Below are 27,415 nucleotides of genomic sequence, written 5' to 3' on the forward strand. Positions count from 1 at the left end.
CTTCACAGGTATTCCCCCTTTTGATTGCCTTCTTAAGTCTCAACTTCTTAAGTCTCAACTTTTAAACCTTCCTTCTTTCCCCACTTCTTTGTAGCGTTCTTTGTGTTAATTGTCTATTTAAGATGTCTTCTCCTTGAATCGACTCCTCCTTCTCTGAAGCTCTTTCTTCTTGTTCCTCAATCGCCATTTCCATTTTTTCTAACGAAGAACAAAGTGATTCGCCTCTTTCCTGTAGTAATTCTCTCATATTTTTAAGTTCCATTTTTAATTCCCGAAGAGATATCATCATTACATACTCTTGTATCTTATGATCGTTAAGTCCACAAAAAAAAACCACGTTTACTTTCCTTCTTTCTTCTTTCAATTTTCTAAAGTTTTCAGTTGTTCCAGCCCAGGGTCTATACCAAAAACATCAATCAATCCCACAGTCAGTCTTTCCTCGCTTTTTTCTTTATTCTGGTTCTGCTTTTACTTTCTAAGATTCTTACTTTGTTTCAATATTTTTTTAATGTTATATCCACACAAGTTCATTCAGAAACATGATGCTTTCCCTTGTTTGAGCTCAAGTTTTTGTCAAAAGGTGGCACTCTCCATTGTACAAAGTCTTCACCTTTTTCCTCTATTTTTTTATTTAGGGTTTTTTGAACCTCAATATTCCAACACAGTCCAGTCTCCAATTTGTAAACTTTATTATTATTATTTTTGACAGCTTTATTTTATGCCTGTTTATTGTCAAAATATTTTAGTCCAATTTAGTTAAATCTTTAGTTCCGGCTTCTTCCTTTCCCGGTTCGAAGCCCCGCTTAACTGTCAGAAATATTTTCTTATTTTTTTTCCTGTCTCTTAGTAATTTTGCCACTCACTTTTCTTTTCTTAAAAATTCCATGTTACCTTAATCCCGGGGTACTTTTGTTTAGTTGTGTTGCCCAATTGTCCAGGTTCAGATGTTATCCACCTCTTTCTTCCCTCCTGGACAAATCTTAATCCAGCTGAGTCCTCCTCTTCGGGGTGGCCATTTTAAACCACCGCTACAATCGTCTTCGGAGGGAAAAAGACCAAGCCCAGGGTGGGAGATGCGGCTCCCCTCAACCTGGCTTGTGGTTTCCCCTTACTCCACCGCCCCTCCAAGGCAGCTTCAGCCCCTAATCGTAATGATCGGGGCTCTCTAACAAAAGATCACGGACCATAGCCGCAGAGAGATGCGATCTACGGTCTGTCAGCAAGGAGGCTCTGCCTTCTTCCCCAGGTTTTGTCACTTGTTGATGTTACCTAGTATGGTAATGAAATGTCTACAAGAAAACCACCAAGTTCAGAGAGCACCAAGGACCTCATAATTCTTTCTCAAACTCCCATATATAATAAGTATGAGGAGGGAATTTTCATTTTGTTGTTTGGAGACTTGAAGGCTCAACACTTGAAGACTCAGTATTACCCCCAAATACCAGTTACGGGGGAAAGGAATATGCATCCTATTTGTGAGCGTTCCAAAAGCATTTGGTTGACCATGATGAGAAAGAAAACCCTGGACTAGAGGAGATTATCCAGTAGGCTAATCTGAAATCAAGAGGAATCAAGACATCAAAAGATGGACACAGCTTAACGGATGAAACAGAAATTCCTTCTGAATCAGAAAAGTTATTTTGTCCTGGAAACCACTAATTTCAGCTTTGCTTCAATTTGCTTTACTCTTCCCAATACAGTGATCACTGAATTGGATAGCTTCTTGAACTAGATACTACTCCAACAGCTCCAGAAAAAAGCATATAAAATAATAACATAAACACAGAAATCACACAAAATTGGTATTTAATCAATGACCAAGGCATTTCAGAATTTTGTTAATCACAATTCTCTGCAGCTCCAGTTAGCCTGCCTAATGATGTGGGATACTAGGAATTGGATTAGTGATGTCAAAGGCCATAAGTTTCTCAGTCCAGCTACTATTGTGATTGCACAATGTTCATTGTCTATTTTCATACTCTCTTGCACCATCCTTTGCCACCTCCCCTCCATATTGAACCACAGAAGGTAAAGAGTTGTTAAACACTTGTCTCCTCACCCAAAAAGCAGGTATTCTCACATTTAAAAAAACAATGCATTAGTTATGTTTACCTCTCACTCTAGGGGATGAGTTCCCCTTCATTCTTTCTTACCTCTTTACATCTCCGTGGATAAGGCTAGGTGAGTCACTGTGCAGAAACTGAATAGCTCTGGCAGTGCCCAGAGCCACATGGAGTCGCTGTGTCCAGGAGAAGCAAGCACCAACCTAAGAAATTCAAAATAGTTTCAAGGACAGAAGCAATCCTAAGGACTTGTTTGCAAGGACAGACTACTTTTAAATAGAGAGGACAAATTCATTTAGGTACCTGGCCATGTAAATGATCTTCCAAGGATCCCTTGGGCAGGAAGACATAGACAAGGCAGAAGCATCCCTGTTCAGCACAATAACCAGCAAACTCTACAATGTTAGGATGGCGAAACCTAAGTTACAAGTGAGACAGTAGTTAAACAATGGTAGTTCCAACACAACCCACCCTTGTTCCCATGATTCTCTAGTACTGCCTTCTCCAATTTGTCACCCCCCTCCCCCTAATGTGCTGGGATTGGGGAGATGAAATCCAACATATCGGAAGGATACTAGAAAAACCTCAACCCATTATTTCACTTCTGGGATCCCACAGTACATCCAAAATAAACTTTGGTTCTTACCGGGAAAGTTTTTCCACTTCTGTGACAAAACTATTCTTTAGTACAGTCCAGTCCAGTTCTGCTTCCTGTCAGTTATTTTAAGGGAGATTAAAAAAAAAAGGAAGGAAGAAATATAAGTCATCATTAGCTGGGCTAAGTGAAAAAGAATTCTAAGCAGTACAAAGGAGCAGGAGCCTTGCTCAGCAACTAAGGACCAAATGCACATGAAAAACACAGCCATGTCACACGGAAGGGCAACTAGGTCTATTACGGCCAATCTCCATGGCTATCATGCCTCTGGGCTGCAAAGAGCTCATGCCCAATCTTATTTCGAGGAGATGGTCTATTAGAGGTTCAAGAGCCAAGCCTAAGAAATTTTACAGTTCATCGTTCCATGGATGAGTTGAGAGTGGAAATGAAATGAAAAGCCAGTGGAAATGAACATAAAATAAAAAAGTGCGAGCATTGTATGTTATAAAACCCAATGAAAATACCTCCTTGAGCCGTTTCACAGCATAGACCGTGTTGCGCAATCGGGCCTGGTAGACGCAGCCAAAACCTCCTTCACCAATCTTGTGATGTTCAGAGAAGTTATCTGTAGCTTGGCGCAACTCTTCTAGCTGCCACTCGAAAGGGCACGTGGAGGGCAGAGATTCAAGGCCCTGGAACAGGATGGGCAGACATACCGTAAACAGAACAAAAGGGCAACCTTTCTCTCCAAAAGACAGTAACTCTGAAGCATAAGCAATTCAGTCCGGAGTTGTTTCTTCTCTGGCTGCTGATTGCTTCTCCCCCTCAAAGGGAGAAATGGGAGCAGCAAGCTTTCAGTGATCAAAAAGTCATGTTTGCTTCAGGTCGGTTGGAAATAAGTTAAGAGTAGCAGAGAGTGGTCTCAGAGAAACTCTAATCCTATCTCCAGGTGAACAAAATGAAAGAGATTCAATGAAGAGACTTAAAAACGTAAACTGAAGCTTCAAGTGAATAAGGAAAAGACAGAAGATGAATAGAAAAAAAGGAAGGCAAAACACTGAAAGGCGAAAATACTTTTTATACAGCAAAATTTAATGACTCTTCCAACATCCTAATTAAGTAGATTTGTGTTATATTCATATACATTAAGAATCAGAAAATGAATCAGAATGTCAAACACCATGAAGTATTTATGACAGAAATTCCTGATTTCTATATCAGGAATCTTGATTTGGGGGGGGGGGGGGTCAGACTCTTAGACACCTGTTCAAAGTTAAGAATATACTGTTCATGTTGGATGAATTAGAAAATTAGAAACCAATGGGATTAAGAGATTAAGGTAAAGGTGGCCCTCATTTAACAACTATTCATTATGTAACCATTAAAATTAATGATTGAACGAAGCACTGAGCAAATGAACTCACAAATGGTCCTGGAAATCCCAGCATCTCCATGGTCACATGATAGCTATTTGTGACCTTCTCTGACGGTTTCTCACAAGCAAAATCAATGAAGAACCCAGGAAGGAAGGTTGTAAGTCACTCTGCTAAGTCGCTCGCACTTTTCCCCACCCGATAAAAACCATCCCTGGCTCTGCTGCGTTTGTACCACAGGGCCAGCAATGCACCCTCACCCTTGTGCATCTTCCCTTACTCAACAGCAACCTTTATTTGCCTGCCAGAATGTGAGCTGCCTGGGATTGTTTAACAACCTGTGGCTGTTGCTAAACAATGGCAATGGGAAAGGCCGGGATTGCCTTCGCTAAGTGTTGCAGACATGTGATGTTATGCTTTATGACCGCATCACTTAACGATGCAAATTCCAGTCTCAATTAACTGCACAGCATACAGGCAGCCAGAAGAAGGGTGAAAATATTGATGTAACAACAGGAGAAGAACTTTAATAAGATGATGGACATGGATCTTCGTATTGCTAAAATCAAAGGGAAATAACTTTGGTAATAGCAAAGCTGTGACAGTAAAGAGAAATGAAGTACTAGCGTCAGTGCAGAATGCAAACGGACATGAGAAAATGGGGTGGGTATTAGGGATCTAAAGCAGAGCCATAAACAACCTCAAAAACCAATGAGAAAGGAAGAACCGTTACCCAAAAGATACTGAAAAACCTATGATTGAAGAAAAGGTAGTCACACATGTCTTGAATACCGATTATGCCTGCTACGCACAATTAGATACAAAACAAACTTGTTATAAAGCGAAACAAATCGTTGTAGTTCTCAGGAAATCCTAAATATCTGCTATTGCCACAAACAAATAAACATTAAAGTTCCACCAACTTTGGCCCACATCATAGTTTCTCTTATATTGACCATTATCTCTTCTGACTACATCCCACTGAATAGTGTATCAAGCACGCAGAACGCAGCCTTCTATACCTGTGTGTCACTCTGTGTAGGAGGCGATGGTAGGGTGTTGGAGGCTGCACTGCTGAAACGGCTCCTTGGATTAGAGTCCCTCGAACGGAGCTGAGGATTGGAGTGATCTGATTGTCCAAGAAATAAGAGGGAATAATAGTTACAATCAAGATTCAAAATAGCCCTAATACTCATAGCCCATTCATCTCTTTGAGAAGTTCTGGTGAAACAAGAATATGCATAGAAATAAACTGAAAAGTGGCACATGAAAGAGGAAGGGGAGGCACTATATTAGTGTGGCATCACGAATTACATACAGGAAATGGTTTATTCTAAGAAACTCATGAGCGTTTAATTCTAGTAATGCATGTTTTATCAGGCATCCCTTTGAAATTGGTTTTCTCTATCCTAAGACAGATGTTCTAGAAGGAAGTAGAAGGCAATTTAATACAGTAAGTACTCATGAAGTTCTCACTTTCATTTGAAAGAAGACAGCAGCCTTCAAGATTGGCATACCAAGTTTTAAAGCGGATGAAACTTCATAAGCATCTTTACACTGGGGGTGCATATGAAACTTTCAGGGAGCTGAGTGGCTCCCTTGACTAATTTTTTATGGTTTTCCACAACTTACAGAAATAAAATTTGAGAAAGGAGGGAGACAAGCATGCAAACTTTATTCAAGTTCCCAAGCGGATTTTCCTGGTGATAAATTTTGGTTGCGTTTGCCACTGTAGGCTTTAATATTCTGCACTGCAGAGCAGTTCTGGTCATTAGAAGTTTGCTATACCTAGGAGCTTCTAATGCCGAAGTCAGCAAAAGAATTTCTTCCTGTTATTAATTAACTGTCTTAAATACTATCAGAATGATCTCTCTTTTTCTCTCTGTTTCTCCCTCCTTCCCTCTCCCCACTGACCATATTAATACCAAACCAAATAAACTTGGTGCTGGATCAGGGTTTTCACCCCTGACAAGTAGGGTTATACTTCCTACTTATCGGCCAAACATATCTCCCATTGAATTAAGTCCATCTGACTCCATCTTGGGGAGAGAGTTTCCTATTTTCTCAGCCAGAAAAAATCCAAGAACAGCTTTTCGTACCAAAGACCCTTCAGAGGTATTCTAACTAGTCCCAGAATTTCCAGACAGCACAAAAAGTATCAAGTTTAGAGAAACTGTATATGTGGAACTTTGGAACCTGGTACCATCATTGCCTCATTTTTTCAATAGAAATTTCAACTTCTTCACTCCCAGGAAAGAGGAGGAAGAGAGAAGGGATTAAGCATATTCATACCCCCGCCCCCCGCAACCCCCAGTTAAATGGTTTCCCCCCTCAGGATTTCAAACAAACATTTCTATATGCACTTTTAAAAACAGCAGGGAAGGTGGGAAATACATCAATGTATGTAAAATTTAGCTTCCCCAGAAGCACTTTATCACTTATGTGAATTATTGCAACAACAATTTTATTACTGTCAAATCATTTATTATTGTCAAACCATTTCCACAATGATTTGACAAATTCTTTGACTTTTACAAATGCTCTCTCCACAATGAGTAAAAATACTGAATCATAGGCAGTCTTCCTACATTATCTTTTAAAGACAGAACTGAGTAATTGGGCTTCCGGCACTAGTTAAAATGTGCACAAGATGGGTGGAAAGTTGGAAGACACAGTAATACCAAAGAAAAAATGATACATTTTATAAAAGTGATAATTCAAAAATGTACATTAGCAATTTTTCACCATACATATTTTGAAAACCACAATTGCTATGTAATAAAATAAAGTAGTCTTCTAAGCAACAAGATACTGTTTTATTTATTAATCTATTATTTCAATCTGTAGTTTATTTTACCTTTCCTTGGGTAGTTCATTAATCCAGCCAGCACCAAACCCCAAATGATATAAACCAATTAAAGCCCAGTTAATTTTAGCAATTAAAATCCAAATATCTCAAACACTAAAAACCTCACAAAAAGGGAGGTCACTCTTGGGGCTATGAAATATTCCAGATTCTCAAAAAAAGGTGACTTGGAAAGTATGGGGGCTCACCTCATCTGTCACACCTATCAACATCTCCTTAAATCAGAAGTGTATTTTCCTGCAGATTCTTTCAAGAGTTGCCAACAGGTATCATATGAGAGCACCTCAATGCTCTAAATCACTTTTCTTCATTTGAATCTCAATCATTGTGTAAACCTAGTCTTTACCCTTTTGTAAAAGACAGAGACTGTAAAGTTGCAAGGCTCAAGTACTTATGGGAACAACGTAGGGAGTCCATATTTCTCTATTTTGAGAGCTGCACTGGTGTCCAGGTGCAATTCCAGGTGCTGGTTGTTAATTTTAAAGCTTTGCATGATTCAAGGCTTGGATATCTATGGAACAAGTTTCCTCATCAGCCTGCCTTGTAAGAGATAGTACAGCAGGTTCCTTATGTTGGCCACTTAATGAGACACCACTTAGAAGGGGCAATGGAACACGCATTTTATTTGCTATAACCTCCTCTGAAATAGTATTGCCCTCTCAGACACTCAGATGGTGCCCTTCCTCCTGCTGTTCAGGATCTACTGATCTTCAAAAAGGTGGTGAAGAATATACTATTCTATCAAGTCTTGAAGTCATTATGACAGTTCATTCAGATTTGCAAGCATTGTAGTTGTGATTTTAGAATGCGAAAGTTTGACAGTGCACATAATTGTTTATAGTCCATGTTTTTGGTTTTGACTTTTACAGTGTTTCCCTGAAAATAAGACTGGTCTTATTTTCTTTTTGGCCCCAAAATAAGCACCAGGTCTTTTTTTCAGGGGATGTCTTACCCGCTTACCTTAGGACCACCACAGCCAAGCCTCCCACATCCCAATACCAGTGGCACCACTGCCCAACTTCTTCTGTGGCTCTTTGCAGCCCTTGCAGCCAGACACCACGTGGCTTGTCATGCCGGTGACACCGCTCATGGCAAGATGCTGCGTAGCTCGTCACACTGGTGCCACCGCTCGCAGCAGGAGGCTGTGGTGTGTTGTGGCGTTGCACGTTTGAGCGGCGGTACTGGCACAATGAGGCTCAGGCGTCCTGCCATGAGCAGCGGCATGAGAGCAATGAGCCTAGCAGCGTTCTGCCGCATGCAACAGCACTGGCCTGATGAGCATTGCAGCGTTCTGCCATGAGCAGCAGCACTGGTACAATACGCCACGTGGCATCTGGCCACGAACGACTGCAGAACGAGTTGGGCAACACCGTGACAGGTGTCAGGTCATGGGAGGCCTGGCTGCAGCAGTCCTAAGGTAAATGGGTGTGGGGTGTGTGGGGCAGCTCCACCCCCATCTCCACTAGATTTTTACGACTGACCTCACCTCACCTTGTACAACCATATAATGGTGTGGGCTTAAGTAGGGTTTATTTTAGGGGGAGGTCTTATATTAGACGCAGGAGTGAAAATCGAGCTATGGTTTGTTTTCAGGGTAGGTCGTATTTTCAGGAAGACACAGACACGGTATTATTTTAACCGAAATTAAGGATTTGGGGAGTCCTATACTGCTGAGAGATTGGAGTTCATTGGAGTGGCCTATAAAGCAGGGGTCACCAACCTTTTGGACCTCAGGGGCCACCAAACTCATACTTTTAAATCCCATGGACCACTACTATGGTTGTTTTAAAAAATGATAATATATTTAATATAAAAATTTATCTTTTATATTTAATATAAATTTAATATTTATGTATTTTAAAATATAGATAGACAGACGGACAGACAGACAGATAAATATAGAGATAGAGATAGAGATAGATATATGTATGTTATTCAGCTTTGTTCGGGTATTTTCCCACGTCATTATAGTTGTGCTTTTAAAGTTGTAGCAACGTTTCGGCAGAATCTCATCTGCCATCATCAGGCTTCTGTATTGAGTTCGTCTGTGAGTCAGACTTTCACAGCCGTTTCACAGCTGTCTGATGATGGCAGATGAGATTCTGCCGAAACGTTGCTACAACTTTAAAAGTACAACTATAATGACGTGGGAAAATACCCGAACAAAGCTGAATAACATACATATAATTACCCACAAAAACTTAAGAATGAATATAATACTTAAGAATGAATAATAACTTAAGAATGAATAAATATAAATATAAATATAAACAAAATCATAAATGCTTAATCATAACCGTGAGGCAGAGTGAAGGGAAAGGATGGGCCTCTCTCATCCTTGGGGGAGGGAAAGAGGGTCGATTTAAGAAGCCACATGGTGCCTGGAGACTGGGAAGATCTGTATAAGGAGGAACCGGCTCCCCCTCAAACGGAAGAAAAATAGAGCCATCTCATATCTCCCCCAAGTCAGAGGAAACCTCTCCCTCCTTTGCCAGGTGTGGCAGGCTGGATTTGGGAGAGGGAAGGAGGGCCGGGCTGGAAGTGCCGAAGAAGACGGGCTCCTAATAACTAGGCAACACCCCCACCTTCAGTCTCCACATAAGAAGAGGACTCCCCGAGGCTAAGCTCCAGGTTTCTCCCGCCACTTCCAAGCAGAGAAAGGTCCCTCCCTGTCTGGAGGCCAAAGGGGGGCGGGGTCAAGCCCAGAAAAGCTGGAGCTCTCGCCTGCACAAACAGGCTGGTTGTTAGGAGCTCGTCTTCCTCGGTACTCTTTTGGTCTGTGCATTTGGTCTCTTTCCACCTCGCTGGCCCCACGCCAAAGAAAAGCCAGCTGGGCTTCTCCTTCCTTCCTACCCTTCTCCCTGCTGCCTTCCCACCACTCAATCCTACTTCAGGACAGAGGAGAGCTCGCTGGAAACGTGTCTTGGCATTTCCAACATGCCTTTTCCAGCATTCGCCCGCAATTCTTCATGTTCCTCCAGGCCTGGCTTGCTGAGGGGGGAGAGCAGCCCTGACGTCTCTGCTACCCCCACCCCCAGGAAAAGAAAGCGATCAGAAACAGCTCTCACTGGGGTGAAAGAGCAGAGATCGGAAGGCACAGGCAACAGAGAGCAGCCCTTTTCAAAGGCGGCGGCAGCTTCCGTCTTCTCTTGCCTGTGCCTTCCTCGATCTGAGCTCTTTCGCCCCAGCAAGAGCTATGTTTCTGCTCACTTGTTCTGTGCTTTCCCCGGGCAGTGATGGCTGGGGCCGGGGGGGGCGGCACAGCAGAGCAGAGCGCCGAGAGGGACAAGGAAAATGACAACGCCGACAACGCCCCATTCCGGACCTCAGAACTGGTGAACGCAAACTTGCTCACTCCACCCACCACCAGCAGCCAGTACTTTTCCTGCACCAGGCCGTCCCTACAGCCCATGACCATCAAAGAAGAGCCCAGGCCAGGAGTGGCAAACTGGAAGGTATGTGAGTGCCGCACAAATGCAAGTAGCGCAGCGCTCCTGCACCTTCCGGCCATCTCCATTGCCGCTTCAGCCTACTTGTACTGCCAGTCCCCTCTTGCTGCAACAGCACCATTACCTCGTCCTGGCTGGCGAGGGCTGCACTGCTTTCTGCAGGTTTGCACCCGGCCGAAAAGTGGAGGCCAGAGGGTGGGCAGGCCATAATCCAGGATGCAGCCTGGATTCATTGCTTTGGGGGGACATTTCTCTGCGGCCCACCAAATTTTCTCACGGACCACCAGTAGGCCGCGGCCCACCCGTTGGCGACCACTGCTATAAAGCAAGAGAGCAGATGAACAAACAAATGAATACAGCTATCAAGAAGTGCATTCCAAAACTTGGGAACAAGACAAAGAATTATCTTGCTCACCGACTCCACATTTGATAATGTAAATAACGAAACTGAAAAGTACATCGTTACAAAGTTCTCCAGATTGAGCAAATTCAATCTAAATGTTTGAGAAGTTATTTCCCAGATTGAGCAAATCCATAATCTGTCAGGTTAAACAAGGAATAGTGAAAATTTTCCCATGTCAAAGTTTGAAACTTCTACATAACCTCGGCCTTACCATCTCACCAGTGGGAAACTCATGAATTTGTTCTTATTTCCATTTAAAAATATAGATTGTAAACTCTTAAAAAATGTATCAACATTTAAAAACATAATCTACACTGACAGCAACAACCAAATCTCTGAAAAAGAGAAACTGATTAACAGCCACTTATTTGGAACAATAGACATGAAATGAACAAATTATAAAAATGTTTGCAAAGAGTTCTGGTACGGATAAGCTTATGTTCCCTCTTGGCTCATTGCTTTTGCACCAGGAGAAGCTTAAATGGACAAACTGGGTTATAAAGCTTGTGGACTAGTAGGTATTTGAGAAGATAGGTGGAAGGCAATTTCACGTACAAAAATAAAGATAGGATAAACATTTGGAGCGTAGCTTTTGGAATTCTTTTCAACCCATTGATAGTAACTCCACTCAGGATAAACAAAAATCAGAAGTGGGAAGAGTAGGGATTAACAAAGAGGAGCAGTTGGCAGCCTCTGAGTCGTTTCTCATTTGCCTTTCTTAGAGGGATGACTTGGATTTCTATTTCTCCACAGCGACTAGACTAATTTGTCCATTTTTTAATTCTCTTAAAACCAGTTTCTACCACCACACAAAATTTGATCCCATTCCGCTTTGTGTTACTCTGCTAACTGATAAGAATCCCAAACATTTTTACTTTATTTCTTTCCAACAGTCTGATGAGTTGGAAGATATAAAACCCTATTAGGCTTTTTAGAGTTTGCATACTACATTTTTTTAAACAAATCATTCCAGGCAATTCAAAAGAGCAAATATGAAAATTAAAAAAAACCAGAAATTTTAAATACATACCTAAGCAAATATAATTAAAAGTAAATATATTTACATTTCAGATTCACTCAAGAATGGAAGCCATTAAACATTTTATGCAGTGTAAACCTGAGTCACCACAATAAAATCTCATTTAAATCTGTTTGGGTACAGAGGTGATGGTGTGTGGGAGTTATTCTCTCAGAGATGTAGGGCACCAATCAAGAACCGAGAGCAGGAAGACCCTGCTGCATAAGACATTTTATCAAAATACTTTTACCATGCTTTTCTAATAAAAATGCTAACTGTGCCAAACCAGTTGGCTAAAATGGCAAGAGAATTAAAGCTTAAAAGTGAGGAAAATTTTACATCTTCACTTTTTGTTAAAGTTTAAAGTAGAAAGTAAAAATGCATGCTTGGCATCATCATCCTTTCTGAGGCCACACCGCAGATGAATACTACATTGTTAGTTGTTTTTGTGACAAATATTGTAGATGGGGAGAGGAGTGAGAAATGCTGCCCAATTTGCATTGTCAAACCCTTAGTCATAAACCTCAATATATTCATGCACTCTCCTTTCAGTTACTTTTCATAACTGCAGAAAGAGAACATTGTTGAAGAAACACAGAAAAATCTGTAAGAAAACTCACAGAGAATGGCAAGAGGAAAGATCAAAAGGATTGAAATAACTTCTTTAGGAGGAACAGATCCTTCTTAAAATCACAGGGAGGGGGAGGGGAGACTATTTTAAAAGTACAATTACTTTCTGTCTGGTACAAGAATTTGGAATCAACTCATGAAATTGACATGTTCAGAAATAACGAGGAACTTCCTGCTCCACCAATGTGTAATAAAATTGGTTTAGATTAACTTTCTAAAAAGCATTTGATCAATTGATCAAGATTAGACCTGTCATCTATAAACTGTGAAAGCAAATTAGAATCCAATTATTCAAATGTTAATAGATTTCTATATGCTAGATTCTTGTTCCATTTTCTTCTCATGTACTCTGAAATTTTATCAGGCACATCTTCATAATTTTAAAAGTTGGTGACCTAGAGCAATTTTTAGGAAGTTGAATTTTGTGACCAGTGCCAATTTCTGCACTGCATAATCCATGTTTAGAATACCTGCAGCCTTGCTGAGGAGACTCTGAGTAGGTGAAACTTGTGTTCTTGATTCACTCCATTGTCCCAAGCCCAAATGCTTTTGAGTCTGAAAGGAGGGTTTTATGAAATGGAAAACATTTTACGCTTCAAATATCTGAGGAAAGTTGTCCCTGAACATCCCCACTGGACAGGAAAACAAATTATATTTTTGTTCCTACACATTCCAGAAGCAATGGCAAACATGCAGCTTATACCTGGTTCAGGGGGGGAGGGTTTTTGGTGGGGTTTCCACATTGTTGTAGTAATCTTGCAACTGCCACTGCCACCTGGATCTGGAGCAGGTGGGGGTTTAGGAGAAATTGGCGGCTTTTGAGAAGACATCGTACTGGGCTTCTGGGAACATGGCAATAGACGTCCTGTAAGAAGAATGAAGAAAAAAATAATTAAATACTCGTTCATGCACAACTTTGGCTACTGTAGTTCTGCACTCAACTATTATGCTTTGTAAGCTGTGTTTCATATCTTAGAATATTATCCAAACCCAATGATTAGTTGCTTAACCAACAATTAATTAAACCATGATTTAGCAATTATGCAAATTAGCTGCTCTTCTTTTTATAATGATACATGCAACAAGTAATTAAACACATTAGATCTAATGGGCAGGAGAAGTTATTGCTCCTAAGAATCCACCTGCCTACGGAAAGCTGAATCCCTATTACAGCCAAGAAGATTCTAGAGCAGGGGTGTCAAACTCGCGGCCCACAGGTCGAATGCGTCACGTGTTGGCCACGCCCATGCCTGCTTTAGCAAAGGGGGGAAAAGTTATGGTATGTCACAAGTTTGACACCCCTGTTCTAGTGGATTCTAGAGAATTGGCAACGATCAGGATGAACAGTAGAGTTACTTGGACCAGTAAAGAAAAGCAGCAAAGAGGCATGGGCGTTTGCAACATTAGCTTCCTGTCACCTTTGGCTAAAGAACTGTATTTCTATATTTTTCTGGAAAGTTAGAGATATTATGTACAGAAATGTTAAATGGCTTCCTTTTCTCTACTAACCTGTTCACTTCAATAGATTGGATAATTTAAAAATGCTGCACACAGAAGTTTGTGAAAATGCGGTGTGCAGAAGTTTATATTTTAAGGCCAACTTAGAATTTTAGCCCAACAGCTCTGGAACGCAATAGGTTATGTGAATATAGCAGAAAATAAAATTAACAAGCAGTTTGGGAATCATAAAATATAAGCTAATTGTTTCAGAACAGGTTTAAGTCTATTGTCATTTCTGGAAGCATTCTGTGATATTATTTGTGAAGAAAGTAACAGAAGCATTATAGATTCGATGTTTATATGGACATGAACAGCATGTATGATGAACATATGACATTATCAACTGAAAGTGGTAATACAACACTAACCGTCACAAAAAAGCCATCCAGACTCACCCATATGAGTTTCATCTAAGCCTATTTATTCAAATATGCTTGAGGAAAGAGTCAAAAGACTAGATAACAATTAAATTGAGATCAGTGGAAACACAAAGCAGATTTTTTTTGTTGGAAAACCATTTTTGTTGAAATGTTTAAAGGAATATGCAGGCATTTACAATATGTTTCTTATCAGTAGCTAAAAAACTATTTAAAAAATACTGATGCAATTTTAAATTCTGAATTGAGATATTCTGACATCACATAATATTTCATTGTTAGCCTTTATTTGTTTTGCATTTTAAAAGTTGTTTTTACATATATTTCTTCTGGTGGAAAAACAACTCATCTTTTTATTTAAAATGTTGTAAATCATGAACTGCAAGTAGAATATAATAAAATCATGAAATGTTTATCGTTTAATGCAGTATAAAAATAATGCATATAGTCCAGTGCCTCTACTTATACACAAGTTTAAGAGAGATTCTGAACAGCTTACGGGAAAAGGCTAACTTCCTTGGAGATGATAAGTGAAAAATATCCAACCGCATGGGCTAATTATGATAGTTTAAAAAAACCCACAACTGCAACTGCAGATTCTGGGATTAAGGTCATTTGTCTTTGGGACAGGAGAGTGGGAAAAGAGAAGATTTGAGAACATTTAGTTTTTTTGTATGTCGCCTTTATTTATTTTACAAATACCTCAAGGCAACGAACATTTCCAATACATCTTCCTCCTCTATTTTCTCCAAAAGATCTCTGTGAGGTAAGTTGGGCTGAGAGCAACTGGCCCAAGATCACCCTGCTGGCTTTCATGGCTAAGGTGGGACTTGAACTCAGAGTCTGCTGTTTTCTAGCCAGGTGCCTTAATCACAAGCTGCCTACAATCACCTTGGAGGAATGGGCAGCATACAAGTTTGACTGATAAATTAAATGAAAAATAAAATAAACCACTGCTCTGGCTCTATAAATCCAACTCAAAAAATTACTTGGGCAGATCCCTTTAATTCCTCCAGAACCACCAACTTCATCTAAGCTGAAGGAGGCAGGAGGGAATCACCTGAAACAATGATATCACGTGCCCGGTATAGTTGCAAGTCATCAAGTATCTGAATTAAATCATCGATGTAGGCGTTACGATTCATCCAGGTCCACATAAGGTTGTGTGTCCGCCCATCCATCTTCTCATACAGTCGCAATTCAACCTGGTTTCGTACAATCCTGGAGGCTAGTATGTAAGAGAGAAAGGCCAGTTAACAACCACACGTTTACCATCAAGACTGTAACCTCATAATTAGTATATATAACAGGCTTTACTGCTCTAGATGGAATGGTGATACATTAGTGGAAGTATACTAGACAACCTGTGTCCTGTTGGATAATTATTTCAGAGATATTTCCTTCTATAGAGAAACAGATTGGGGGGAGGGGCAAAAAAAGTAGTGAGAGCAGGTTTAGCTCCTGCTCTCACTACTTTTTTTGCCCCTCCCCACAATCTGTTTCTCTATAGAAGGAAATATCTCTGAAATAATTATCCAACAGGACACAGGTTGTCTAGTATACTTCCACTAATGTATCACCATTCCATCTAGAGCAATAAAGCAATAAAGTAGTGAGAGCAGGAGCAACTTCCAGCTTCCTGATGGCTTCCCCACTGAGTTTCCTCGTGGGAATCTGGTAGAGAGCATTGGAAAGCTTCTTCCCTTCTATTTCCAAGAGTCGGGTAAGGAGCTGCTGCTGGATGGGGGAAGGAGCAAGGGATTGAGACTGGCTGGGAACACAACATTCCCATAATGTTGAAAATGAAAATCATTCTCAGCAGCGGCCAATAGCACTGAAACAGCCACAACCTCCCCACATTTCATTCCCAGTTAGCCTGTTTGAGGTACCTTGGTTCAAAAGTTGTTCCCCTATGATGCTCTATTTCAGGGCTGTCAAACTGGGATGTGTCATGTGCTGGCCATGCCCACGCCTGGTTTAGCAAACAGGTAAAATTCCTGATATGTCACAGGATGCTGCCATGACGTGAGTTTGATACCCCTGCTCTATTTCACCCAGTTAAAGGTTATGAGAATTTTAGTATATAGATTCAATTGTCTTGTGAACAAAACATAGCAATATCCATCTATATCTTGAATCCTCTCTTTAGCTCTTTCCAATTCTAAGTAATGTTTATAATTGCTAAATATCTATAGTTCAATTGGATTTTTTTATCCAAACCAAAGATCAATTAATGTTTCAGGAACCTCAAATATCTGGCCAATAGCATACTTCCCAATTCACACTGGTTGGGAAGTTACCAGATCGGGGAAGGCTGACACAGGAAAAATATTTCTATGCTATAGGACAATGATGGCAAACCCTTTTGGCACCAAGTGCCCAAAGTGTGTGTGCACGCACGTGCATACCCAAAATGCAACACGTGCATGCCCTGTGCATCCATGCATGCCCCCGCAAGCCCACACCCCCCCCGGCATGTGCCCCGCTCCCCATGCATGCGCAGCAGAGACTCAAAGACCAGCTGGCCGGTGGGAGGCCCTCATGCAGGCGCGGCGGAGCTGAGCTGGGGCAACAGTGCATATGCTCACAGAGAGGGCTCTGTGTGCCACCTGTGGCATGCGTGCCATAGATTCGCCACCACTGCTATAGGATTTGAACATAAAAATAGAAACTATCTCATGTAACACCAAATTATTTATCCATTTATTTTTGCCTTACCTATTTTGATTCATGCTAGTTTCAGGAATTTCTTTTTCTTGCTTATGTGTTCACTTTTCTTTTAATGGAGATTTTAAGAACTCAATTTAGGAGTCCTGTAGATTAAATTATGTTCTTCCTTTGCATATTTTACAAAGCAAGGTCACAGCAGCTTTAATCAGCAGCTGTGGCAGACAAGAAATGAGAAAGAAAACTAAAGTTTTTTTTTGCTTGCCCCTGACTTAACTGAAGTGAATTAATACAGCTGGGATTCAGTTCTTGGTTCATTTCTATATCAGACCTGCATTCATCTTTAGTTGATAAACACCTATCTGTTCAAGGAATTTAATAAATACCATTCAGTTTCTTCCTATCTTGAATATGTCCAGGATCTGCCTGGTATTGCTGTTTTGTGTAGCAAGCACATGGCCAGTAACATTAGCTAACATACAGGAACTAAAACTGATACTAGATAAAAATGAATCACCAAACCAGATGTTTTATGGTTCTATACTCCATTTTTATTCCCATCTTATCAAGTAACATCACAAGTGTATGTGTGTACGTGTTTCATATTTCTAAACCACCCATCTTCCTCCTGAGTTGGAATAAGAACACATTGCAAAGCATCTTTACAATTTTTCCCTGAACCCATTGGCATTCCAGTGGGTAAAAAGAGAGTGGAAGTTGTCCAGTTCTGTATTTGAATGTGTATCCAGAAAAATATCACAGATAAGTTGTGACAAAGATCATCATGAAGGATGGGGAGATAGTTGAGAACCTCACTTGTTTGACTTTTGGTAAGAGAGCATTTTGAGAGTTACCACACTTATTTCGACAGCCACTTTTGATATCATCAACTTTGTACTCTCAACATTTCATAAATGCCCAGAGTCCTAACAAGATTGTTTTATTTCCTAAAGAACTCCATTCTGGAATTAGAATTCATACTTTTATTGTGGGCATTCTCTTAGCCCCCAAATTTTTTGTGTCATTTTATTTTAGCCAAGTTTTAGTTTTAAAGCTTGGAATATAGCTGCCATTTCCCCAAAATACAATCATCTTTGTACCAACAGGGAAGACAATTTGTACTGCTTGCATTTGGAAGCACTGACTTATTTAACTGTTATCTCAACCCAAATGCCACTGGTTATCAGAAGCGATCATAATTGGTTGGGGTTTTTTAACATATGAGACTGAGCAGGGTTTTCTGTCAAAACCATAGGATGTTTTTACGCAAAATTTGAATATGCATAGAAGGGAAAGAGAGGGATAAAATCTTGAAGTTGAGGGTGATTTGGTAATATTGTACATGTGTGATGGTTTATTGTTTGCTCTTCAGTTATGCATTTTAAAGCATTCTTTACTCTGAGATCATTTCAGCCATTTATAGTTTTTCAAGCAATTGCATCTCCCTCATTCTGGAGGATGGATGGAAATCAATTTCCCCTCTGTCAATGCTTCCATCATTCTGATTTTAGTGCACATTTTAAATCTTCAAATTAAGTTTTATACAGTATATTATTTCTGTTTCAGGGCTGCCAAAGGAAATAAGCCAATATTAGTTCTGACTATATGAGAGCCCATTTTGAGCTGTACTTCAGAGCCTCACAGTGACGGAAGTTACAATCTTCAGAAAATATTACACCATTCTTCATTTGCTGAGATCATGGTTCTAAGGATATTAGAATGCCACTGGATTAGACTACATGGCCACTCCATTTAGCATCTTACTTCAAACATGGGCAGCCATTTGCTCTAGAAAAAATATTTTTCTTTATCTTTTCCCATTATACCATTGATATATATAGGTATTTCTTCTATGGATAAACACATAAAATTGGATATAAGACATGTATACATAAAAATTGAACTGTACTTCTGCTTAACTCTATTCAGCCAGATTTTGGCTCCTGCCAAAAATATTCTTTTGGCAGGGCTTTTCTTATTTGAAACACTTAACTCAATACTGCTGTTATTCCATTTTATCCATAGATATTTATGGAAAGGAAGAAAAAAATAAAAGCCAATTTGATGTATGAGAATTGGTAAGAGTAAGAAATAGATCATCTTCAGCCACTGAGAGACGCCCATTTTGGTTCCAATGGCAAAGAAAAGTGTTTAACAAATTAACTGAAGGAATTAAACAATAAAATCCTGGCCACAAAAGCAATACATACACACACACAGCATTTGAGAGGGGGAATCCACCTAAATAGATCCAGTGGCTCGGGGCAGATGACTTAATGGTGTTCATGTAGGTGCCTTACACCAGAGTTCCACCCAGTGCCATTCGAACCAAGCACGTCCATAGCCCAACAGTGAGCACACACCGAGATTTAAAGACAGGTAGGGGGTACCTGGGAGCGATATAAGCCGAGCCCAGAAATTAAACTGTAGTTAAGAAGCGAAAAGACGCCACAAGACGGGGCAGCAGAGGCCAAGCCCATATTCTGCCTTCACTTACCATATGCGTTTTGCCCTTCCGCTTTACCCAAGGGACCCTTTCCCCTCCCCTGGCTCGCTAGCAAACTCAAGCCCTTTTCCCCACCCCACCCCACCCCCACTTACCGAAACGTTCCCACTCGGCCCGGTCCAGCGCGTCCATGATTTCGTAGAATTTGCACATGATCGCAGGTGGCAAATCGTAAAGGAGCCGGGTCGATCCGGAACTGGCCATAACCCCCTGGTCTTCGCTATGACTACCGCTCTCCACCACCCAGGCCAGGCCATAGGAGAGGCTGGACAAGGGGGAGGGAAAAAGAAAGAAAGAAAAGGGGGGGAGGTGAGAAAAGAAAAGAGGCTACTTCCCCTTTAAACGGCACTCAGGATGAGGAAGAAAAGGGTCGTTTCGGCAGGCTCCGCTCATCCTCCTGCGCATGTGCCAGCGGCAAAGTGCATCTTCTCTCCAGGCGCGCCAACGTCCTACGCAGAGCAACCATCTTGGATGTGGCGGGCCTCTTGGGACGTACCGGTTTGGGAGTCCCTCTTTTTCTGCACTCCCTCCCTCCCTCCCCCACCTGCTCCGAGTCCTTACTCTGTGATCATTTAGGGCTTAGGCTGTAATGTTTAAGGGTTTTACTCACGATATAGTCTTAGCTGTCGTGGCTTTCGACGGCGGGGTTAAGGATGTCAAGCCGCCGTACACACACACACACCGCCCCATGGATGCGCTATCACACGCTTGGGGACGCTGCAAAGCGACGTTGTGTATAGGCTGCTCAGATGCTGCAGGTCCTTCCTAGAGGTGAGCCTTATACGAATCGAAGCGTGCAAGGCGATGAGTTCTGTCTGCCTTTATTTGGGAGTAAACTCCATTCGACTTCATGTACTCGTTTGCCCGCTGAATACGGGTAAGCATGGAGTTACACAAATCGACAGCTTTATCTTTTGTTTTCTGCTGCAGCAGAGCACGTGGGCCTGAAATTTACCCAAGCTGACAGCAGAATAAGTGAAAAATCGAAGTTTGATAAGGGCAGCCAAACCAGAGAGTATGTCAAGATGACAATTCGAATTAATTTCACAGGCGTGATGGAAGTAGGATACTGTAAACTGAAGCCCAGATAACAAGGAACTGCTCAAGGAACTGCTGTTATCCTATTCATTCAAGTATATTAAAGCACTTTTCTGTCCTTTATGTATGCTTGCTTGATTGCAATTTCCAGATTTGAGTCCAGATGGTAGGATTCCATATTCTTATGAAATCTGCTTTACTTCCTAAGTCATTACTCAGATGCCCCTATACCATTCAATGGAGCAGAATAGTTCTGAACAGTAAAACTGGATAATGGAATAAAATTTCAGGAAACATGCTGATAAGCATCAATGAACTCAACTGGTTTTTGGAACAGATATGCACTGATGTTTTTCTTTTTATATTAATGTATTTTGATAGAAAATACACTGTTGATAAATTATTCCTGGCCAAATCACAGCAGGCCCAATGTATTGTATTATTGTATCTGTCTTGAACAAATCTTATGACAGATTTTTTTCCCTGCAATCCTTATAGTAGCCCAATTTAAGCAATTAAGCGAAATCTGCTAGTTTAGGTAATAAATTCTGTCTATTCATAGTTGTCCACTATTTAAAGAAAAAGATGCCATTTGGGTGTTCCCTGATAAATACAGATTGTAAAAACTCGTTTTTTACAATCCTGTAATTCTTTAATTTGAGAGAGTTGGGGTGGCTGAATGGATTCAGTTGATATTTTTTTTCTTTGCACTCTAGTAGAGAAACATCTCTAGCTACCTAGGATTGAACTCTCAACCTTCCTAGTGGGAGGCAAATGTTTTCAACACTAGGCCCCCACACCACTTTATAAATACAGATGGTAACAATGCATACTTACTTTAATACAAATACAGGTAATCCTCAAGTCACAACACAATTGAGCCCAAAATGTATGTTGCTAAGTGAAACATTCGTTAGGTGAATTTTGCCTCATTTTAAGACCTTTCTTGCCATAGTTAAATGAATCACTGCAGTTAAATTAGTAACACAGGGTTATTAAGTAATCTGGTTTGCCCATTGCCTTTGCTTGACAAGAGGTCACTAAAGATGATCACATGACTTCAGAACACTGCAGTCATAAGAGTTGTCAAGCATATGAATTTTGATCATGTGACCATGGGGATGCTGCAACAATTCTAAGTGTGAAAAATGGTCCTAAGTCACTTTTTCAGTGCCATTGTAACTTTGGTCACTAAATGAACTGTTATAAGTTGAGGACTACGTGTACTGATTCTGTGGAAAATATAATTATTATTAGGTTTGTACAGTACTTCTAAATCCAGCTTGGTGGTTCCTGCCAAGGACTTTGAAATATGACTCCCATTTCAGCTCACTACACCAGCTCCCTGAATATCAAGGTGGCAAGAATGGCTACCCTCTTTGTATGTGGGTACTAACAGCATTTTCTTTTTGCTTGGTACTGGAGACATCTCTTATTTTTTAAAGCCAGCATTAATGTATCATAGTTAAAATATTTTCTGAGAGGAACTTAGAAAAATAGTTTTTCCTCTGACATATGAGATTTGTCCCTAGCTAAGACTGGGAAGTTGCTTAGCTGAAATATCATAGGATGTAAAACCCAGTTATATGATAGCTTACCTTTTTATTAATTCATAAATTCTTATTGCACCTATCTTCCAGATGACAATCTTTTAATCCTAAACAATCAAGCAGTATTCAGGACAAGAATAAAAAGGGTAAAACAAGTTATATTGTAGCAGAAATTTAAGATTTCAATTATATATTCCAATAATATATAGAGTAAAAAAGCATGCAATCTTCAGTGACATGAGGACAGATCCACATTTGACTTAAGTGAAACAAATGGTGGAAAAGCCAGGGTCCTCCTCCCATAGGTTTTGGACCAGTTTTCATTGGGGAAGGAAGGTCAGTTCTGCATAATGTTCATCCAAAGAACCATACTTCTAGGTATTACTGTACATTTCTGTCTGCAATTTGACACTTTTGGATGAATAGCAAACTATGTATCTGAGAATATCTGTTTATAACATGAGAAAAGAAAATGTGATCTTCTCTATGGTAGCACTTTGGGGGCGGGGGTGGGGGGCATGAAGTCCCCAACAATGAAAGTGAGTTGCAGTGGATGGATGAGTGAAAAGTGATACGATGGTGCCTTCTAGGAGTCAATGGAGGTGTTTAATGATTTGCAGGGAATGGTCTTGGTGGTTATTGATTCAATAGGTGGGATATTATCACTGGCTTTTGTGATCAGGATGGTCTATAATAAAAATGTTGCTTATATCTGTCCAGATTGTGGTAGGGAATATAACCAAAAAGGCATATACAATGCAGAGGGAGCATGACAGATAAGGCCAGTATTTCTCTCTGCACAAGCAGACAGCTATCCTGATAGCCATCAGATCTTGGAAAAGTATATTGTTCAAGCAATGTTGATGAGTTTGATATGGAGTTTCTGATGTTTTGAAAATATATGATGGCAAGAAAAGCAGATGATCAGGTTTGGTATGAAGCAGAAGCTTGACACCTATGTAGCCCACCAGATTCTTGAGAGAGCTCTATGTTTGAAAGTAGCCAGTGGATTTCTACTTTAGATGTGGAATCTCTCCCTAGCTAATCATCTCTGTCATCTGATTCAGAAGCTGAGAAGTGGTAGCAGGAGCAATTTCATTGGCATCAAGGTTTGCATTCCCACTACAAAATCTTGCATCTGAACTTCACTAATGAATTGGCTGGCCTCAGACTTGAGCTGGCTAAATTTTCTCAATCTTTTTTCTTCAAATTCCACTTTGACATCCATCTGGTTTTTCCAATCCATCTGCAGATAACTTATTGACTCATATTACATGACAGTTCCAGGAAAGCCACACAAGACTAAATTTAATCTCAGGTACAAGTTGCTATTTACATTTGAGATATGTTCACTACTGAGAACCAAGAACTAACAAAATTAATTGCATGTGCATCAATGTTCATGCAGTTAGCTGCTTTTAGGTCTGTTCCTAGAGCTCATGAGTGCAAAGCTTGTTCTTCTTGAACCTATATTGCAAAAGCTTGACAAATGGGTAAGATTTTATTATAAGCTCCTTTCTCAGGTACATTAAAGGGCTGGATCATCAGATGAAGATTTATCTCTTATAATTCCAATATTTCCAAAACTGGGAATTTCTAGCTTTCAGAGCTTTTCAATATCATTTATGAAGGTGGTATTAATTGCCAAGACAATATTCTATTTGTTCTAAAAATTAAAAAAAAAATGAATACCAAATACAAAGAGGAAATAAAACAAATGTGGGAAAAAATCTTATTACTTTTTTAAAAATACAGATAGCTTTTGAAATTGAGCTTAAGAGAAAAATTGAGGGCTTTAGTCAGAGCTGTGTCAGATCTTCTGCAACTCCTCAGGAGCTGCAATTCAGCCTCCTGAACTTCTGATGAGCCACAGACCCTTCAATTACGATAGATCCCTCAAAGACTGGATGAAATTTTAGGCCCTTTTTAGAGAGAGCACATGTATTAGGATAAGAATGGGAGCAGGACTCTGGAAAGCATACTGCTTTCATTCCCACCCAAAAACTTTCCCTCAAACTCTCAAAACAGCTGAAATTTGTGGCAGTAAAATTTTGTCACTTTTTGTCATTGAATTCTGGCAGTAGGGGATAATAAGTTGTGGGGCTGTCTGCATGTGCATAATCATTCAGACCAAGCTGAAGAACTTGTAGTAATGCATTTGCACTGAATTTCTGTAAAGGCAGCATAGGTAGAGGCTAACATTAAGAGAAAGGATAACATTTCAAATTTGATGACATTTTCCATGGTTTGGGATTTTGGAACAGTGTAGAAAAGAAAGCACCAACATCTCAGAATTGTATAGTCATAAGGTACAACACGTATCGTAATTCCTTTTTGGGTCTAATGAACAATGTTCAATATGATGTAATAGAGGCAGATTTGTATCATATTCCCATAATGAAAAGCATGTTGTCCTTTATTGAATAAACATGGTTGGTTTAACTTTACATTAACCGTAAATAAGAGCCTTAATATATGAAGTGAGGGCCACACAATGTTAAACCTCCACTGGCAGTAATTTTCTGGTCCCCATCCTCTGTGGTGCCATTGATAAATTTGACCCTAAAGAGGCTGGTGTACTAATTAGGATTAGCTAAGGATAGAGGATTGAAGGAAAGCTACCCCAGCCTATTTATTTTTCAGCTTAGCTCCATGTTTTTGAGATGAGAAAAGTCAGCTCTAATAATGGTGATACTGCTTCAAGGGGCATTTCCATTTGTCTGCTCCTAACCTCCACCTCATTTTGGGGGTAGAGAAATGCTTAATAATCGGCTAACCCTTTGATAGATTCGCATGACACATGGATCAATAATTGATCAAATTAGCCAAAAACAAGAGTGGCCACAACTCTTTAATATTAATATTCTGTCTTAAGAGTCTCACTATTGGGCAGATACTAATGATATCCACAGCCCAGCTACATTGGGCCTTAGATTCCACTGACCTGGTGTATCTAATCTTATTTATAGATGAAAAGAGAATTTTCCATTAAATCCCACCTAGAGTTTTATGAAACTCAAAAACATCCTCTGCATCCTAAAAATATTGCGGGGGGAGGGGAGGGGAAGGGGGGGAGCAGATTTCACGTTTTCAAAAGAAATATTCTTGCAGCAGTGAAACTTGGCTAGTCAACAAGATGGCCACTTTTCAATCAACTCAAAAGCTAAAAGACATCCTCGGCCACAACAGAGAAAAAAATATTATATTTTAATGGCAGGGCAGAACATTTCTACCTTGGTAATAAAAGGCTCAAACAGATCTGTAACATTTTACATAGATTTATAATCCAATTCTAGCACAGAATACAGTACTTACCAACATGAGATGCAACTAGATTACTGTGTAGAATGCATGCTGAGTGCTAAAACTGGGCCTGCATGTATTTTTAACATAAAAATATAAATTATTCTTTTATATGAATGCATATATATATGCAGTTTCCACAGTATTTTTCCCCAAAAGGAAGAGGAAAATGTTTGTTTTTAACAACAACAAAAGATAGAGACACTCATAAAGAAAGGACTTTTTCTTGTAAATTTATAAGGCAAACGTTTTATATAATAAATAGGATACAAGGGTAGGGAGGGATTTTGGTGGATTTCTTTTAAACATATACATGTACATTCAGACGGATTTTGTTATTTTCTTACTGAAATTATACAAATTTTCCTTTATTAAATTTCTTTTTTCTTCTTTTTTTAAATATAGTCAGTGCTTTCAGTCTTTTTTTTTTTTTTTTGGCTGTAGACAAAACCTACAAAAAGAGCAATCAATTTTTAAGTTTTATTAAACAATCTACTCAGAATTCTTAAAAGTAATTGTCCCAAAAACGCATCAAACAAATGCAAAGTGTGGTCAGGAAATATGGATGGGGGTACACAATAAAGTATATTTTAAAAAATTCTTCAAAAGAGCCAAGGAAGCTCTACTTAACCTCAGTGGAAAGTTTCTTAGTATTTATTTTTCTAAAATTAGAGCTTTAGCATGGAAATTCATATGGATCAACAGTTATTTCTCAACATTAAAAATATTAGTGGGGCAATCTTTAAGACAACATAGATCCCAACTAATAAGAGTGCTAATTATGATTTTTGGAGTTTCAATGCATTCTTTAAAACACTTACATGCTAGATCCTCCTGTTTTGCCACTTTATTGTTCTTCCCTTAATGGGTGTTCAATGAAGGAATCTACAGAACCACCTTTTTTTTCCTATATTGTCTTCTGGTAATGGATTATTAAAATGAAAACTTTGTGAAGTTCCTCCTGGGTTTTGTTTCAGGTTTTTACTATTGCATTCCTGCCAAATGAATGTTTCAATGAAGGAGTCTAAGCATATTCTAATTTTTTTGATACACTGACTTCTGGTAGTAGATTATTAGAAATTGAAGCATACAAAATACCCTGGGAAGTTGTTAAAAAAATTGCTTAAGCTACCCCTTTCTCCCTACTGCCAATGGTAAGACAAAAATAAAAGTATATACCTTTCCTCCCTTTTAAAATATATACATATATTTGACACTCACATTTGAAGCATTTGTGCCTGGAACAATTACTTTACAGAAATGTTCACGATACATACTCGTGGACCATTAAAATAAAAAACACACACACACACACACGAAAGGTTTTCATTGACATTCCTTTTTTCGGGGTGGGAAGATAAACCCTACACACAACAAGTCTCAAATACCACAGTTCTTTTCTGTTACTTCCCCCCTCTCAGAAAAAAAAAAAACATTTAAAAGAAAATAAAAAACAACTCCCACCCCAACCCCAAATTCTGTGTCTCTGGAATTGTATTTTATTTTTTAAAGAAATGTCACTGGGTAGAGTTAGTTGGCTATGTGAGGATTAAGAGCTGTACAAGATAGCAAGCACTCAGCATACATTTAATAACAGTCCTTGTAATATTTGGTCTTATAGTGATCGCTACTGAATTGTGAAGCAGAAGGAAGTTGGTTTGTTATTAGCAACATGTTGAGTTATGGAAGCAGGAGAAAGGATTTCCCACCATCCCTGCCCCTTTATAATAAAGGGAGGAAAGCCTTTTTTTTTTTTTTTTTTTTTGCACTCATAAAGAAAATCAGTTGATCAATGTCCAACTCTTCTGCCACTTCATGCAGAGATAACACAACCACAGTAAGTACTGCTTATCTACATGGCTTGAAGGAGGAAAATCATAATTGGAAGAAAAGTTTATGTATGTCAATTTATGGATTGAGAAATTTTTTCCCCAACCTCAGTTAGGAAGAATATAGTAACACTGTCCCTCAGAGAAGCGTAATCTATGCTCGGTCTTTGCTTTTGGAAGAACGGCAATTTTAAGCCGCTACTCTTGAGCGGATATTGCTGATTTCCATAACTTACAAGTGAAAACTG

At 39.6% G+C, this 27,415-nt stretch overlaps 1 protein-coding gene across 2 annotated transcripts in view; it reads right to left on the bottom strand.

Moving 5' to 3' along the window:
• The window catches only part of IRAK1 (interleukin 1 receptor associated kinase 1), a 31,230-nt gene extending 10,852 nt beyond the window's left edge, over window positions 1-20,378 (bottom strand). Inside the window, exons 1-9 of one of the 2 annotated variants that reach the window (XR_003375082.2) lie at window positions 20,058-20,215; window positions 19,543-19,712; window positions 15,335-15,502; window positions 13,101-13,262; window positions 5,054-5,160; window positions 3,183-3,350; window positions 2,710-2,774; window positions 2,367-2,481; window positions 2,154-2,266 (exon numbers count right to left, since the gene is read on the bottom strand). Coding sequence is in view for 1 of the 2 variants with exons in the window: in XM_026711273.2 (XP_026567058.1) it covers window positions 2,154-2,266; window positions 2,367-2,481; window positions 2,710-2,774; window positions 3,183-3,350; window positions 5,054-5,160; window positions 13,101-13,262; window positions 15,335-15,502; window positions 19,543-19,712; window positions 20,058-20,137 (1,148 nt within the window). In the remaining variant the exon portion in view is untranslated. Of the gene's footprint in view, window positions 1-2,153; window positions 2,267-2,366; window positions 2,482-2,709; window positions 2,775-3,182; window positions 3,351-5,053; window positions 5,161-13,100; window positions 13,263-15,334; window positions 15,503-19,542; window positions 19,713-20,057 lie in introns of both variants that reach the window. The other variant, XM_026711273.2, reaches the window with a different exon arrangement.
• Between the last annotated feature and the right edge of the window lie 7,037 nt (window positions 20,379-27,415).

This window comes from Pseudonaja textilis, chromosome 2 (assembly GCF_049901715.1).
Source record: "Pseudonaja textilis isolate UNSWEBS1 chromosome 2, rPseTex1.2, whole genome shotgun sequence".
Classification (NCBI taxonomy): domain Eukaryota; kingdom Metazoa; phylum Chordata; class Lepidosauria; order Squamata; family Elapidae; genus Pseudonaja; species Pseudonaja textilis.